A 12,498-nucleotide genomic window follows, 5' to 3' on the forward strand; every position below is an offset into this window, starting at 1 on the left:
TATCTGACCGCAAAGAGCTAATGTGTGGCAGTTTATTCTTGGTTTACCCCATTGTGTATCTCTTTGCATATTTTGCAAGTCTTTGAATTTGGGTTTGCACTTCTATTACTGAATCTCTTTTTTTCCCTCATGTAACGCGCCACCCAGCTAAACACCCTCTGGCTCAGCCAGCTAGAGTAGCCACGCCCCTAACTCTCTCTATTGGTTGAGCTGGAAAGAGACTGACCTAAATGGACCACTCTAAAAATTCTGATGGTGCCTGGGAAGCTCAATCTTTACACTTTTGAGAGAAATACACACATGAATGGCATATTGTAGTCAATGAACAAACTTTTAAGAAAGTATTTTAACATTTAAAATCTTACAAACTTCACCCTTAAGGCGCTTATGATGGAGTGATGCTGTACAGTGGTCCCAATAAAGTATGAAGCGGTGTTTGTCAAATGAACAGCCACCCGTGGCGACATGAGTCTGTGGACCACTTGGGTCCATCTGGCCCCTTTTTGGCTCTGGTTTACATTCACATATGTCTGGGGTGGACAGATATATAACTAGGCCAGGAGTGAGGCTGAACTCAGAGGTTAAAATCAGTGACATTTTGCTACAATTTCACAGTGCATTTGGACAGGAACCAGCTCCTATCCTTATCTGTGTGATGCAGCCCGCATGTGTGGAGTCTTTCTCTCTGCGGACTCACTGGCAGTCTTCACACTCTCCTTTTATAAGGTTCATTGAGTGCGACCTCTTCTTCTCGCCCTTGCTACTGCACACCCTCTGAGAAACACACACGAGTTTACCCTCACGTGAAGCCTTATGGAGTGGGATGGAACGAGTTAAAGGATGTAACCTTACGCAGATGGAAACCACTTCCTTCACATCTTCACAGCAAAGCACTGAACAGGTTCAAACCATTACAGGTGACTCTCGTCAGGACCTATGACCTCAAAAATGAGGAATCATTGAGAAAAGGTGGGGTGGGTAGACAAACCAAAGGACAAGAAGAAAGCGAGTGAGGAACATGTGGGTCATTACCGTGTACCAGTGCATCTGCTTTTCATATCAGCACACTTGCACTACGACCAAAGGAGCCTCCGAGGAGACCTCAGGTTAAGACCACAGAATATATATGTGAAATCAAATCCTCATATTGACAGCACCGGTCTGCTATTGATTCTGGAGACCACAGAGGTTTATGGGATGTTATGGGGCCAGTGTGGAAAGGCGATTTAGATTCACCATATAAACACAACGGTGTGAATGATGACGGAGCATCTCGCAGTCCCAGACACGTTTACGGGCCCCGCGGGGTCACCGGCCTCTTACTGCACGCTCCGTTAAAAAGCTGGAATCGAGACGGATATTACGCCACGTGCAGAGAATACTGTAAAATGATTTAAGTGAAACAGCATAAAACCATGGCAACATGCAGATTTGTGCTGCTTTGTTTTGTTGTTGAACTCGTGCTGCACAATGGGATATAATTTCATACCAAAGCAATATGCATACTATATGTAGTGACGAGAGAATCCAGGGAAGACATTGTCGTGTGAGATTAAACAATTGTTGTGCATTCCTCACTATGTGAAAGACTATGGAAATCCTGGATCCACACAAATACAATGGAATAAAGACAGAAATGTTGGTGGCATGAGCATAGAACAAATAGCACTTTAGAACTCAAACTGAGCTCCTTTTTTTTGCGTGTTATTATATCAGTATTTTATCTTGTTCATTTATATAAGGTTTGGTATTTTTTACAACCCCGCTATTAAGATTTGAGACACAGATACGTTTAAAAACCTGATTGGTGAGATTTCATTATTTTGTGATAAACAATATTGAAATCAATGGTTAAAGGTTTAGATGTATGTATGTATGTATGTATGTATGTATGTATTACTTTTTAGTTTTTTTCTTTCAGTAACTTGAGTAACAAGGTTGAACTGAATCTTCACCGTGTAACAAATTGCAGAAATGGAAAGAAATGATTTGCTTGTTTCCTCACAATGCTATAGAAAGGGCACAAATAATGACAAAATAATTCCCGGGTTAACAATTTTGATAGTGGGACAATCATGCAGCAACATGGCTGCACACAAGATGTTTGGATGTTTTCAGTAATTCAGGTAAGTTTCTATGAGTCCCCCCTACAATCAACTGGATTTTAATTCAACATATGTCAAAAAGTTGGTATGATTTTGAATTTGGAAAATAATCACACCACAAGTCAGGTGGGACAGGCCAAAATGACAATTTTTAATGGTTTAAATATATTTGTTGCATTTAAATCCAAGTCTGTTTAATGCTATGCTTATTGTATGATAGATGGTAGTTTATCAACCACATCTTAGAGTTATTCTTCTAAAGAACACTGAATGTGTGCATTATGGTACTGGAACACTAGTCTGTATCCTATTTGTGGAAGGTGTGTCTCAAAAGTGAGCAGCAGAAAGCACAGATTCACAGTGATCCAGACAGCAGACGGTGCGGTGTGGCATGGGTTCACTCAGAGGGGAGGATTTGAGTTCAGACTCTACACGACCGCTCTGAGGTTCAGGCACGGGGCCACTGTGACTGGGTATGTGTTGTGCCAATCTACACCTGAACCCCACATAGAGTGACCCTGCTGAGCCGGGACACGTTATGCTCTCCGTTCCTGTGTTTCACTGGCGTTTGCCTAGCCCACTTCCCTGCTGCTTTCCTTCAAGTTTTGTTGACATGACCCATGTCTATCTTCAGACACACACACACTCTCTACAGTCTCAAACAGATGGGTCTTTTCAATAGGCTTCCCTTTTTCCAATAGAACAACTCTTGGCAATTTCTCTGAGAAACAGGGTGAGAGCCAACGTTCCCAAAGCCGCTCTCACCCGGACCTGAACTTCATAAATTCAAGCATTGTCTTTATTTCCATCAAAGTCATTACGCTTCCCATTAGAGCACTTGCCAGCCATGTCACAACATTAAAATGATATATGGGATCAGAAATAGATTAAACCGAGGGAGCAAAATGGATGCATATTTCTTCCGATTTCTTTTTCTGTACTCTTCCACTCCTAAAATGTGCTCGCCATACCAGGAGAACAAAGGTTCAAATTCTCTCCTGCTCAGCATCCGGCATTTTTCTGTTATCATCTTTGACACTGAAACTCAAAAGTTTGCTAAATAGATCATCAGAGAGTAATGAATCACTCTTTTTCATGTTTGCTTTTTTGCAAAATTTCAAACCAAAGGACATTTTCATAATCTCCACAGAATGCAATGAAATGCGAGATGTATTGGGTCAGTGACACAATGCTCATTATTTTGTCCATATTTAGCCTGCATTCATTAAAATATTAAAGCAACACATTTATTTAATAAACAATTTAAATAACGAGTGAGTACATAAGGCAAAAACATGATTTGGAAAATGTTTTTTTTATTAAGTAACTATTCTAAGTCTATTATGATTATTTATATTTTAGAGTTGCCTGGCTCTGGACAGATTTTCCAGGAAACTGCATACTTATTTGCTTACTAATACTACACCCTAAAAGTGTGTACTCTCTTTGTGATGAAAAAGTAGATACTGTGTGCATCAGAAGAGTAGGCAGGTTTTGGGACACTACCATGGCATACAATTGCATAATTAGATGCATTCTGTCAATCATCAGTCAGTCACATTTAACATCCTGGTAACACTTTACAATAAGGTTTATTAGTTAACATTAGTTAACATGAACTAACACAGTGCGTTAACTAACAAGCACTAGTTTTGTGATTAAATGCTGTAGAAGTATTGCTCAGTGAACTAACATGAACTAACAATGAACAACTGTATTTTTATTAACTAACATTAACAGAGATTAATACATACTGTAATGTATTGTTCATTGTTTGTTCATGTTACAGTAACTAATGTAAACACGTCACTTTAATGTAAAGTGTTACCAACATCCCCATACACACTCCATGCATTATTAAATAAAATTTACACACTGAAATAATGATTTCCTACCATATTGGAGAGAGAGATGGGCAAAGAAAAGGATGTGCCAGTTGTTGGTCTTTTATGTGGAGAACACTTTTTTTTGTCTTCATAATGATGCATTTAAGGGTTAATGGCCAAACATTTCTATAGTATCTTCTTATTTGTAAGATACACACTTCTAAACTCACCTGAAATGGTAGACCATCCAGGGACTTTTGGCACGCTTTTTCAACATAGTATGCTTGCAGATACACTTACTCTAGTCTCACATACTATTTAGGGTGGATAGTATGCACATAGGGTGCAGGGATGGTGTATTTTTAAGTATTAATGCAACCTACACTTCATAAAATACAGTTTCGTTTAAAAAGTGTAGAGTCGTCTGATTGCTCATAATACAACAGTTTATTTCTTAACATGTAAAACTTTAAATTAGCACCAACTACTGAATGCACTTGCATTGACATTAATTTAAATTCATTGGTATAACTGTCCTGAGAACATAATCATAATATTTATATGTATATACAATAAATTATTACTTAAAATTGTTGTAAATTATTAACTTTGACAAATCAAAACATTTAATTGCACTCAGTCTTTTTAACTTAAAGGCAAACAAAACAATTTACTGTAAACAGAATGGAGAAACTTTTTATTGAATATAGATTTGATATGTACAGAGAAGCTTTGTGTATATTTTGACACGTCAGATAAAAACTGTGTAAAAACCATTTTCACTGTGCACACGAGAATTAAACACCATAGTACCTACGACGTACACAGACAACAAAATGTCATACAAATACATTAAAATGTGCAGATTAATCTTTGCTTTCTTTAAACGATTAAAACAAATGCTGTATGATCAGAGAAAGTCAAAGCAATACAATAATTTCATTTAAAAAATGTGCATTTGGCGACAATACAAAAACATTCCTCTTCACAGGCACTTCCCATCAAAAACGTCTCATGTATACAATGTGATAGAAAATAGTAGATAAGCAGCCAGCACCCCAAAAATAAAAAAAAAAAGAATACAGCTGCTGTTATGGAAATGTCTGTTTGTAGATACAATATTAGAAGCACATCCTGTTGTACCACAGAACCCAGAACAATTTTGGGAGGAAGTACCGAAGTCAAAGAAGATTAGAGCAGATATACTGAACATTTTCCACAATGAATGGATCCGAGACAGAGCGAGACGCCAGGAAGAGACTTGGAGGAAAGTACATCGGTCAATGGGCCTGTCTTTCCCTTTTGTGAGAGCTTATTGAGTTCTTTTAGCTTTAGCTCTGAAAAATGTGGCCAAGTGTTTCATGTGCCTGCCAAGATACAGTTCATAGACAAGAGAGAGTCATGTTACAGGCACTGGTGATACACAATCCCACACAAAACCCACACACACACGTATCAAAAAACATACAGCACACATAAGTCACATGACGTTTGTTAGAGTGGTTTGGATTTTTGAATGAATAGTTAAAAGGCAGCTGGATTTAAAGGGATAGTAATGGAAAAATTTACTTTCTCATTCATGATGATGATGTTTTGAAGAATGGAAACAGACAGTGACAAGCTGAAAAAAAGTGCATAGTCCAATTTTATTGTAGAAGTCATATGGACAACTTTACTTTCCTTTTGAGAGGAAAGTATGGACTACACTTTGTGTTCCACAGAGAGTAAGGCAAACGGGTTTGGAAGGACATGGGAGTGAGTAGATGACAGAATTTTCATTACTAGGTGAATTGCTCCTTTCCAGACTGTATCCATGGCTACTGCGGCATGAGCTGTAACCTGAGCTTTGTTGTGTTATAGTGGAACATGTGCGTGAGCAACTGCCCATTAACCTGTGCGATAAAAAAACTAAAGTGCTGAACAGAACTGGTCTCTGCCTGAGCCACTAAAACCAAAGACAGTTTGTATGAAGGCAAAGGTCAGAGTCACACCCACACCTACAGGGTATAAAAGTAACACACACACAAGCACACTGCCTGTGAGCCACACATACAGTCTTGATAGGAAGCATTAAAGTTAACGTGTTCCTGGTGTTATTATGCAACATCACCCCAAAAAAACACACATCGTCTTTCATCAAAATGTAAAAACATGCTCCATTTTGGATGACAGCATCAATCCCTCTTATTTTTAAGCCCCTCCCCTCCAACCACCTGTCATATAATAATTTTTTTCACAATCACACATCTATTGAGATCAAATGTAATTTTGTTAAACAGGAATCTATGTTTCCATCCAAATTCGCCAAATTAACTTACACACAAAATTAGAATATCGCATGAAACATTTGCAAATTTAACACTGCTTTCATCAATGAAACTCGCTGGAACCAGGCAAGCTTACAGAATAAATGACTTGCATCTCAGAGCACACAGACAAAACGCAATACTATCTTGGGTAGGGATACCTGATGTTTTAGAACACAAGCATGTGAGGCACTTTCAGGGGGTAATTATTCCAAATCATTTTGATGAGAGTTTGGTTCAGGCATTTCAGAATGACTAAAACAACATTTGAGATGGTGTGCGATGAGAACGGTTTGCTGGTTAGTTCAGTTATGCAATCACATGCACTGTTGAGACAAAGCCACATGAGTTTTTTGTGCGCTGCAGAATTTATTCGTTAAATGTGTTTCCATCTTAGTTTGAGCATATCTTTTTATTGGATAAAGAAATAATACCCTTTTTATGCACATCTTGGTGTTTCCATCCAGAGTTTCTTTATGCGATATTCCAAATTTCCCATAAAAATAGGTAGATGAAATCATAGCTATTGAATTGCATTGCTTCATGTTGACTTAAAAGGTACAGTATGTAATTCATATTTCAACTAGTAGCACCAAACCCAAATTATTTGCTCTTTTGGAAGTATTTTAAACAAGTTTAAACTAAAAAATAGAATTTACTAATTCCTGAATTTCTGTACATTTACCATCTTAGTAGTGGAGGAACACCACTAACTCAAGGAAAAAGCAGAAAAATCAATTATGAAGTGGATGGAGATGGGAGGCGGCAATTGAAGTGAAGTGAAGTGACATACGGCCAAGTATGGTGACCCATACTCGGAATTCGTGCAGCAGTGAACACACACCCGGAGCAGTGGGCAGCATTTATGCTGCGGCGCCCGGGGAGCAGTTGGAGGTTCAGTGCCTTGCTCAAGGGCACCTCAGGTATTGAGGGTGGAGAGAGCGCTGGGCATTCACTCCCCCCACCTACAATCCCTGACGGCCTGAGACTCAAACCCACAACCTTTGGATTACGAGTCCGACTCTCTAACATTAGGCCACGACTTCTCCACTAGGAAGTCGTGAAGTATTGAGAATTGAGAAGTATGATGGATTAATGGGGGTTTCCGTAGTAGAGAGTTGGAGGGTTGTGGGGTCATAACCTTTCTGCACTATTAGCGGAGTTCAGCTACACTGCTGAAGTACATGGGCTAAAACACGCTCGCCCTGAACACCTACACCCACAAAACTCTCATTAGAGTAATGTATAAAAAGCTAATTTTCAGTGAAAATAATGTGGATATATTTAAATTGTTCCCACAACTTGTATAGATATTTTACAAATTATTAATTTGTACAAAAAAAAAAAAAATCTTTATAGACTTAGAAACAAGCTTCATTTTATAGCTAAATTATTATTATTATTTTTTTTTGTGGTGAAATATGACCTAGACATGTTGCTGACAGGTGTAGTGAAATCTACCTACTTGTTTTTCTCAGCACACTTGACAAAAACAAGATATGTACGTCACAATATGACGGAAACAACCATGTATCAAAGCCTCGGGCGACTGTCATCATTGTCAAGTGTACCTAGTGACACAACGTGAATGAATTCAACAAACACATACACATTTGTCAAAAGCAGGAATGGGAGATGGATAGTTGACAAAGATCTTCAGTGTGTGCAAAGACTCCATACTAGAGTAAAAAAAAACAACTTGGCAACCCTCAGAAAAACGTCCAAAACCAATTACCCAGAATCCTCCATGCAGTTTCCATGTTATAGCCCTGTCTCTCGCCATTCAATATTATTGCTGTCATACAGTTCTTCCTTCAGTTTTGATCTCTTGTCTCAGGAGTAGAAGGGGCGGCCCTTCTCAGGGGTCTGTAGACGGTTGAGCCGGGCGAGTTGAGTGGGCGAGGGCGGCACGTCTTGTCGATAGGGGCCTTTGGGTGGAGCAGGAACAGGGTTTTGGCTTGAGGTTGGCGTCTCCTCCATAGCAGGTAGCTTGGTTTTAGCCTCCTGCTCCTTTCGTCTCTGTTCCTGTCTCAGGAGCTCTTGGGTCTCGAGGAGGACACGAGCGTTCAGGCCCGTGGCGGAGGTGCCCAGGTAGCCGTTGGTAGTGCGGGATCCCTGGTAGCTGGAGTACCGCGATATCTCTTTGGAGGACTGAAAGACTTCGCCGGGAGGATAGACTTTATCCCAAGAGTTTTGAGACACGGTGCTAGGGTTTTTACGTGGTTGTCTGTGAGGAAGAGAGAAAGAAGGGTAGCACTTTATTTTGATGGTCCCTTTTGAACATTCTGTTGAAAATAAGTAACTTTGCACTAGTGCTGTCAAACGATTAATCGCATCCAAAATAAGTTTTTGTTCACATACTTGTGTGTGTACTGTGTATATTTATTGTGCATATATAATTACATAGTATACATGCATGTGTGTGTATTTAAATATACAGGTGCATCGCAGAAAATTAGAATATGGATTCATTACATGTAAAGTAAAACACTTCAAAAGTTTTTTGCTTTAATTTTGATGATTAGAGCTTACAGCTCATGAAAGTCAAAAATCAAAAGATGGTCAAAGATGGTTTCTGTCATTTTAGGAAGTTCTTAGTAGAAAAAACAAACACTTGAAAACACCAGCATACACAGTGTGTGGCATCACGATTGTTTGTGAAAGTTCGGACAGGACCTGGATACAGCGGCTTCCAAATTACATTTTGGGACATTATGGCTTCGTTTTTCTGCAACGGAAGGAAATAGGGATGTATCACCCTACTTTTTTTTACAGTCTATGGTAACAATCCCCTACAACATGCTATAGCATTTTGATGGCAAGCTGTCCAAGATGAGCACCAGTCAGGTTCTCCATAAAATCTAGTTCAGTGTTGCACAAGTGTTTAATACTCTATTTGAGACCAGCGAGCGTACTTAACATCAAGAAAGGAAATAACAGGTTCCTTCACTATCCATCCATATCGGCCAATCAACTACTACACATCTGACAGACAACCAGCGACAGATCCCCTTTCTTGCCTAAAGGAACGAGGGAATAAATATCCAACCTACAAATTTCTTTGTCAACGTAGTGGCCATTGTGAGGGGTGTCCACTCAGACTGTGTCCATTTTCTCTCTGCTCTGTTATTAGGATCCATTAAGTGGGAACATGAAGTAGCTACCGTGCCACATCCCATCGCCTCATGGCTAAATGAAGCCCCACTCACACCTCACTGGCTTTGCACACTTAAAAACATGCGTGTAACACTTCTTTTGGGATTCACACAAGAAAGGAGTGCATTCAAAAGGCGGCACACAATGCTGTAGTATTGTCCAGAATTCAGAATGCGGTGGTGAAATAAGGGGTGTTTACATTTTTTATCACTAGAATGATGCTAGGGGTGATTGCTAGATGGTTGTTTACTTGCCCGAATCTAAAAAAAAAAAAAAGCCCAAGTGTCTATATTATTACGGACCTTAGAAATGGCTTGGGTCCCCTTTTCAATGTAATTCACCAGTTTTATTGATCGCTAGGTGACAATTGTAGGCTATATTTTATTGCTAAGAAAAGTAATAGCACAGCTCTCCTCAACAAGCCACATGATTTGAGACATAATTTGTGTTTGTCCCCGAAAGAGTATGCAACAAATTACACAGCAAAATTGAATACTTGTGCTTTGAGGTTTAGAACAAAACCCTAATGTTTAGTATGAACAAATATAATTGTGATTCAGTGTTGCTTTGCTAGGCCAAAATGACTTAGTTTCATGCACTATGGGTCATATTGTTTGGATAATAAATAAATGATATGCTTCACACAATCGGTCCTGAATGTAATCTGTATTCCTTTTCAAACCTCACTGATTTTTTAAAGTCAAAGGCCATGAACATAGTATTTTCAAATGCGTAGAAGGTGAAACTGACTGGATGCCAATAAAACTGTTGATTACAGTACATTGTGTTCTGCTGGGATCTTGCTCTTAGTATGAAATACAACAGACAAACAGTGAAGCACATGGCACTTCTCACAAGAGGCAATGGTGTTAGGTAAGAAAAAAAAAAAAAAAACAATCTTCATGCTCTTACAGTGAAATCTACACACTTGCTATTGAAACTATTGAGAAAATGGTGACTACTTATCACCTTGAAACACATCTTATATGTAAAAACAGACCGCGAAGCAAACTTCATTACAGTAGTTAGTTCCGGTCCTGGATGATGACACACCATCAATGTACCATCCTGCGATAAAATACTCAATATATCTGTCTATAAAAGATTATTTGTGAAACCTGTCATAATTTTAGCAATTCTGAAAAAGTTAATTCTGCAAAAAAAAAGTTTTTTTTTTTGTAAGATCTAGTGTTTGTGAGTATCTGAGAAACAGCTGGTGTGCATCACAGTTTATCAAAAGGACAACAGCTATGCACACAGAGAACAATATTATCTCAACACCTTGAGTAATGTTTTCTATTTGTTAACAGGAAGCAGAACGATAGGCTGGGACACGGGCCTCGTCTCTTATCTCTGTGAGTGTTGCCGTATTCTAACGTGCAGCTGTTGCATGAAGTTGCGCTCTGTTTCACATTACTTCCATTACTGCTAATCAGCATACACTTCTCTTATCTGGCATTTTCTTTTCCTCCCTTTCTTTCGGTCTAATCCCCCTCTCAAAAAAGAATCCCTTCATTAGCCAAGTGCTAAATCTGAATCTACAGTGTAAACACATAGTTGGATCTCTGTTAAAGCTTGCTTTAATCAACAGACACATGGACAGACTGTGGATTATATCCACGTTGCGTTATGATTGGTGGAGGGATGGCGTTCCAGTAAGTCCTTACATTACTAATGAGTGCGCATCTCTGCCGGGTCCTCCAGAGGACAGGGGTCATTTCACACCAGCTTGACCGACGGTATGAGATTATGAGTGGAATGCGCATCAAAGGGCCGCTGTCCGTGCAGAGTTTCCACAGGGAAAGTGTCAAAGCTCCGCCAGGAACCAGTCGGTGGATTCCTCGTAAAGCCGGTGTTTTCGTCTGAAGTTCACTCAATATAGACAGCGACCCTGACAATGCTTAAGGCAGTGAGAAATAGTGGAAGCTGATTGGTTGAATTGATTAACTGTCCTTATGTCCACAACGTGTGGAGTACTGAATGTCAACCTCTCTATCGACTCTTGGACTTCCTCTACAGTCTTGGGAATGAGAAGGGAAAAACTATGGACGAATCTGAGATTTCTGATGCAAGGCCTCTTGCATCTTGCGTTCTGCGAAGTGCGCTGGGCTTTGTCATTGCTTGAAGGCAGACTAATTCTGTAATTGTACATATTCTGGTTACACTGTTCCCAAAGCCAATAAAAACAAGCGCCATGCATGTAGGTTAGACCACACAGACTGTAGATATTTCCCAATAGTTCCAGTTCAGAATACCCATATAACACAATCTTATACTTAGGCAAATTGAATGGCATTAAACTAAAAATAACATTTATTTATTTGTTGTTTTTCATTTCTGTACTGTTAAGACTTGGGTTTATAGACTTGAACAAATGCTAAACGTAAGCAATAAAGGTGAAAATCATTTTTTTTTTTTTTACTTCTCTTCTTATCCCATATAAAATAATGTTTTCCATAGACAAATTATTTTTTTCTTATTTTTTTTGTTGCCTATTTTCTCCTAACACCCATGAATTAAAGAAATATACTTAAATGATTAACTAATTTAATATATATCAGTTTATGTAATTAAATATTAGTTTAGTTTTGTTTTATTTAATTTTTCTGTACTGGCAATGCTGAATTATCAGCATCATTACTCCAGACTTCAGTGTGAAATGATCCTTCAGAAATCATTCTAATATCTATTTGATTGATCTATTTTCCTTTTCTTTTCTCTTATTGTTGTTATTATTATTTTTCAAGATTCTTTGAACAACAACATATCTGAAGAATAGCATTTAATGCATTCTTGGTGAATAAAAGCATCAATATATTATTTAAAAAAAGATCCCAAACTTTGGCAATTAGCAAAAGAAGCTTTTTTGCAATTCTGGTACTGTGGAAATTACACCGTTCAAACCTCTGCATGTAACTTGCAGTTTGTACTTTAAATTGAGGAGTTTAAGTGTGATCACAAATTTTATAACATGATCAGATTTACAATTTTTTGCCTGGCAGACAAAACAGGAGAATGTGTCAGAGACTGGGCTTCAATGTCAGCCTTCAAGATTTCTTTTGTGGCAAACAGACCACCTTAGCAGAACCTTGGCAACACCCTTGC

At 38.7% G+C, this 12,498-nt stretch overlaps 1 protein-coding gene across 3 annotated transcripts in view; it reads right to left on the bottom strand.

Annotated features, from left to right (window-relative positions):
• Window positions 1-4,603: 4,603 nt before the first annotated feature.
• The window catches only part of LOC306863618 (partitioning defective 3 homolog), a 463,239-nt gene continuing 455,344 nt past the window's right edge, over window positions 4,604-12,498 (bottom strand). For all 3 annotated transcript variants that reach the window (XM_079407066.1, XM_079407065.1, XM_079407067.1), the window contains one exon: window positions 4,604-8,464. In XM_079407066.1, coding sequence (XP_079263192.1) covers window positions 8,071-8,464 — 394 coding nt within the window. In that variant the 3' untranslated portion in view covers window positions 4,604-8,070. The remainder of the gene's footprint in view (window positions 8,465-12,498) is intronic.

The sequence above is a fragment of the Barbus barbus genome, assembly GCF_936440315.1.
Source record: "Barbus barbus genome assembly, chromosome: 44".
In the NCBI taxonomy this organism is placed as follows: Eukaryota; Metazoa; Chordata; class Actinopteri; order Cypriniformes; family Cyprinidae; genus Barbus; species Barbus barbus.